The 6,000-nt window shown below is 42.0% G+C and overlaps 1 protein-coding gene across 4 annotated transcripts in view; it reads right to left on the reverse strand.

The window, feature by feature from the left end:
• The window catches only part of Shprh (SNF2 histone linker PHD RING helicase), a 65,136-nt gene extending 59,629 nt beyond the window's left edge, over positions 1 to 5,507 (reverse strand). The window contains exons 1-3 of one of the 4 annotated variants that reach the window (XM_048424955.3): positions 5,365 to 5,507; positions 2,750 to 3,396; positions 166 to 295 (exon numbers count right to left, since the gene is read on the reverse strand). In XM_048424955.3, coding sequence (XP_048280912.3) covers positions 166 to 295; positions 2,750 to 3,364 — 745 coding nt within the window. In that variant the 5' untranslated portion in view covers positions 3,365 to 3,396; positions 5,365 to 5,507. Of the gene's footprint in view, positions 1 to 165; positions 296 to 2,749; positions 3,397 to 4,752; positions 4,892 to 4,934; positions 5,200 to 5,279 lie in introns of those variants that run through there. The other 3 variants (XM_048424954.3, XM_048424956.3, XM_048424953.3) reach the window with 3 other exon arrangements.
• Between the last annotated feature and the right edge of the window lie 493 nt (positions 5,508 to 6,000).

Raw genomic sequence — 6,000 nt, forward strand, 5'->3', positions numbered from 1 at the left:
ACATCAGTGAGAGCATTCCAGATACAATTTTGTCATAGAGTACTATATATGGAGATCATTTAAGTTTCTTCATTTTTTATTATTCATTCTCAAGCTATTATATACACAAGTTGAGAAAAACTGACATCCCCAAAATGCAACTGTAAAGTTTACTTTAATAATTACCTGGAATAACAAAATTATATAACTTTTCCATCACTCTCTTCATGAGCTGATTAAACTTTTTCATTCTTGAACTTGCATCACTCATAAAGTCTAGTCTTGTTAGGCCAGCTTCCAAGATATAAATTCCAACCTAAAAAGAAGTAAAGTCTTACTAGCAATATACCATTCTTTATAAGGACACAAGGAAACCTTTTCCACAGTCACCTTTTTTTTTGTTTTGTTTTGTTTCTTTGTTTTTCAAGACAGGGTTTCTCTGTAGCTTTGGAGCCACAGTCACTATTTTTAAAGAAAAAGGTTTGTTTGTTTTTTCATGTATATGGGTGTTTTGTCTGTTTATGCATGGTGTGTGCAGTGCCCATGGAGACCAATAGAGGAGAGTGAGTCCCTGAGGACAGGAGTTACAGATCACTGCTAGTTGATATGCAGGTGCTGGGAACCGAACCCGGGTCCTCTGCAAGAGCAGCTAGAGCTCTTAACCAGTGAACCATTTCTCTAGTCCCCATATTCAGTATTTCTTAAAGGCTTTAACAATGTCTACTCCATACGTATGAGATACATTTTTAATTTCATAAATTCATTCTGTAAATGCTTGTGACCCATAAATGAAACAAAGACTTCCTTAATTGGGATCAAACACAGGAGAATGTTATATAAACCTCAATTCTACCCTCCAAGTCACTAGTATCTAGACCCAATAAGCATCTGAATAAGCAGTGAAGCTTGTTGCAAGGAAGCATCTCCTCCTAGAAAACGAAACACACATGCTCACTCTGTTGTGATTAAGTTTGGGAATCCTTATCACTGGATCAAATACGAAATAAAAGGTGGAAGAAAACAGACCTTGACTGATGTTAAGTAAAACAATGCTGCTATTGAATATAAGAGTTGAAATATCCAAATCTGAGTACAGGCAATGATATTTAGGAATAAGAGAAACTTAGGAAATATAACTTTTGTTTAGACTCAAACATTCTCGTTTTTAAAACAGTAAGTCCATATGAGGCAGCCGACACAGTTTAAAGTGTTGAACAAACAATTCACTTTCTCCATTTCTCCAGTTCCCCTGGCACCAGACTCCCTAATGACTGAAACCCTTCATCTCTTCTGCTGAAATAGAAGAGTAACATTACAGAGTGACAAGTGAGTTACATTTCAGGCCTGTATGCACTTGCCTTTCGTTCACCTGGTTTACTGTGGTAGTGACAGATATTTGCATTTTTATAAAAATCAAGGTCAGGGAAAATGAAAGAGATTAAGATTTGCTTTCAAGGATAGAATACATACACACAAGCCATGAACTCTTACATTCCTGCTATCACTCAGCAAAATACTGGTCCTCGAAATCAGTAGACAGGGAACTGCATGGTTATGAGTTTCACGTCCGGTTAACTGCTGCACAATGCCTTCAAATGTTCTTTATTCTTCAAATTATTTTGAAATAAGAGTATTGCCATTCCATTCCAAATACACCAGATCTCTCCAGAATAAATAATTAAACCTACTGATACAATTACTTTTAATTTGAGAAATGTATAAAAAAAAATTTCAGAGACACAAAGATAAAGCAACATCTCAAAATTTTTCCTTCAGCCTTTAGCATACAGCATATTTTAAAATACACCTATGGCATTATCTCACCTGCCTCTAGAAAAATCTATCATGAAAGAATGGGTATTGTTTAGAGTTCATATAGAAAAAGGTTGATATTAGAACATTTGAATGATCTGTAATATTTACACAACTTACTGGATGCACATCTTGAAATGAATTACAAATTTACTGATAATGTTAGGTACTAGGCACCTTAATTAGGTAGTGAAGATAAAGACCTCACAGTTTAGAAATTAGGAAAGATCTAAAATTTAAGTGCAGTTCAAACAGTCGAAAGAAGAAAAGAAAACTAAAAAACACCAAAACAAAATCCAAAATAGGTATTAGATATTCTGGGTCAGGGCTTTTAACACCATGCCAGGGGCTTAAAGAAAGTTCTCCCTGAATGCGACTCTTTTCTGAACAGACTACCAGAGAATGACATATAGTTTGCAGAGAAGGGGAAGAAATTAATCTAGGCAGAGGGAACACAGACAGAAAGCACAGACAGAAAGAATCTGTTTGGGAAACATATTAATTTGGAATTTCTGGAGCAAGATAAAAAAGCACAGTGATAAAGGGTAGGATTCAACGACATATAACAAACAGGAAGTTGTATGTCAAGAGTGGGAAGGCTATACTCAAGTTCTACAATTAGGAAATTAATTCATAACATATCATTTCTGGGACAGTGTAGACAAGGATTTGAAAATATAAGGTATCAGAATGAAAGATGGTGAGGATAAGGTATCAGAATGCAAGATGGTGAGGACCAAAGCAAGTAACTGAGCACAGAGGCAGGAAGGAAAACTCAGGGCAATCTCTTTAGGAAAATGCTGCCTAGGTTAGAAATGATGGGCAGGAAGATAGTTACATTTATTTAAAGCCCTAAAGTATTGCTTGAAAGAATATTGAGACACTTACTGCTGGATTTTGAGACTTTCTAAGCTAAGTTTAATGTGGAACCTTACAATACAGCACAGCAAGTGAGTACCTTGATCATATGACTTCCTTCTGGTCTCTGATAAAGTTTTATTCCTCTTTTCTTCTGCAGCCATGCCAAATCCTGTAACATGTCACTACTGAAGGATGATTCCACTCGAAGACCCTTGATGCAAACATCAGCTGATTCTTTGCATACACTTTCTTGCTTCTCTTCATCTTTACATTCTGAATGGACATAGATCAGGAACTGATTGCTTGACTCTGAACTCATCAATGTAAAACTCCTTTCAGAAAAATGTTCAACTAAACTCTCTTCAGGGAGAAGCTGAAGAGCAAAATCTCCCAGAAACGCTTTCCAAGAATGATCGACATGATAGGGAGAAACTGTAACATTCAACTTTACAGACAAAGGAGTTTCTTTTTCAGTGGATTCTAAGGTGCTCACAGCCTCTGAACGCCTCTTTTTATCTCTGTGAACAACATCTTCAGGAGTGTCATCATCTATGAGGATACAATCAGAGGAAGAGTCTGCACCGGAGCAGGGCTGCTCAATGGTCAAGTTGAGGGGTTCATTCCTCAGGTCTTCATGCATGTTCCAGTGCAGCTGCTGCTGCCTTTCCTCATCAACCTTCACTGGGGGAGCGCGTTTCCTTCGGCTGCTCATCTTCACACTTTCTTGGTTATTTAATATGAATTCTAAATGACAAATAAACAGAGGACATGAGGCAGGACAGAAAGACTGGAAAACTATGGCAACACAGGAAAAGAACATTTCATACACCAGGGTCTGGGCGAGGCCTCCTGCCTGTTGTAAATCCAAACTCCAGCACAATTACCAACATACATTCACTGTGAAGGTTACCAATATAGAGATAATGTGTCTTAAATGAAGAAATATTTTCAAACAAAAACGTTAACATGCTTACAACACAAACGGGTATGACCTTGAGTAGGGCCTCTCCTGGATTATTTTCTAGGAATCTCACAAACAAGACTATGGATTTCCATTCACAGTGAAGATATCATTTCCTGAATTCTAACCCAGTCCTTTATCTCAACTATAACCATGTGATACGAAGCACATTCTTTAGCAGCCCTTATACATAACATGAAACCTGTTATATGACTGAAATTTTCAGAAAGATATATAGAAAAGAAGGGGTAAATTTCTAAAAAGCCTTAAGCCAAAATAATAGCTGCAATGGTTTGGCTGTAAAAGCTCCCCAGAGACTTTCATTTTAGAACTGATCCCTGGCTGGTGGTACTGCTTTGGGAAGTTCTGGAAACTTTAGATGGGGCCTAGACGTAGGGAGTGTGACGCTGGTTACTGAGACTGGAGGACCAACCTTGTTTCCTGTCCTGCCTGTCTTCTTACCTCCGAGATGTCACCAAGCCGCACTCACCCTCACTGTGTCTCCCCCATCATGATGGACTGTTCCCTCAACTCCCTGTAGCTTTTTTCTTCTCTGGTATTTGGTCACCTCAAGGAGAAAACTAATAGGTAAGGAACACATTAGCCATGCTCTCAAGTATCCAATAGGTTTCACTCATCTTTCCTGGAAAAATTTCATTGAGACAATCAACTAACTGTACAAAAGAAAACAAATGATAAAACTACATTCGATGGGTGAAAACTAGGAAGACAACCCCTCACACGGCCGGAAATAAAAGCTTGTTTCAAGTGTGAGTTGTATTTAAACGCACACCACTGCTGAATAATGTGCTTTACAATCCCAAAGCATTAAACTTCGAACGCCCCTATATAGTTTTAAATCCCTTAGAAACATCCTCTTTTTCAAAGAGAAACAACAACACCACACACTGGTGTTATGGATTAACAGATAAGAAGAATAAGAGAGCTCCTTAGACAAAGAACGAGGTGGTGACAGCAATCATGGGCCCGTGAGCCAATCCAAGCGCAAAGAAGACAAAGACAAACGTGTAGAAGAGAAAGTTACAAAGACTGCGCAAGATAAACTCGAGCCATCTGGAGTAAAAGGCACCGAGTAGAAATGGCCCGTGGTGAACAATGCTGCACCTCAGACAGGGTACCTCTGGCCATGAATCCACACCTCCTCATGAACCAGCGCTACTTCGGAGTCAAAATGCACGGCGTGCACAGGTGCCAGGGTGGTTTGGAAAGCGAATGCAATTATCGCCGAAGGCAACTGAGCACTGGCCAGCCTAACTTGCACGTCTCTGCACCTCTTTCGGCCACCTGCAGCCTCACGCACCATCAGCCCCTCGGGCACGTCCAAAGCACAGCACGGTCCCCCTCGGTCACCCTCCTGAAAGGAGCCCGCTGCCAGTGCCAGCGGCTCAAGCTCCCGGAGGGAAGGCTCGCGACAGGGCCTCGGCACGCAGGGGTGGGCAGCAAGCCCTCATCCTACGCGAGACGGGTACGTCCCACACGAGACGGACACGGCCCACGCTCGGGCTGGAGCCCAGTCCGGGAGACTCGCAAGGCCGCTCGCCTCCGATCCTGGAGCTCCGCAGGAGCTCTGGGCATTTCCCGGTGACCCAGAGCCAACCTCTCTCAGCGACCTCTAACCTCTGACCCCACAGCCACTTTGGCCTACCTCAACCGGTACCCAAGAGCCAGCCCACAGGCCTGGCCTTCCTCAAACACTGCAGAGCCCAGGTCGACATCCGCCAAACACACACCTGCTGGAGCCGCGCACGCGCGTCGAGCGCTGGGTGGAGATGGACGCCCAAGCCGGAAATCGCAGAGCCGGCTGAGGAGAAGCGTCGGGTCCAAACAAACGCGCCGGACGAGACAACACTGCGGGACGCCCCGCCCCTTTCTCCCACGCTGGCTTCAAAGAGCGCTACTGCGCAAGTCCCGTCCCTGAAGCCCCTGTGGGAAGACCTTCGAAGTCTCGCGATGTTTGTTTCCCATCTCTTTCCCGGACCTACGGTGCTAATTGTGAACGCAGATAGGGCGGGGACCCAAGGAGGGGGCGGGACTCCAGTCCCAGAGTGGGCGGGGCTCCTTCCAGAGCGGGCCGGATATGAGTTGTGGGTTTAATAACACAGAAAACTTACGTAAAACTAAATTCACAATGTTGGACAGTTATAATACCCAAACATTCTGCACAATAGGGATAAAACTACTAACCCAGAAGAATTTGATTTAACAAGAAAACAAAATGTAAAGATGTTTCCAGAAACATAAAATTAGCTGATAATAAGGTCCGATCGAAATTAATTCTTGCCAAGAAAAACGCTAAGGCTTTAAATGTTTAAACAGCATAAAAAAATTTGAACGTCCTATCCTGATGCTGCCTTCCCAGTCTCTTT

Source organism: Myodes glareolus, chromosome 1 (assembly GCF_982192425.1).
Source record: "Myodes glareolus chromosome 1, mMyoGla1.1, whole genome shotgun sequence".
NCBI classification, from domain to species: Eukaryota; Metazoa; Chordata; class Mammalia; order Rodentia; family Cricetidae; genus Myodes; species Myodes glareolus.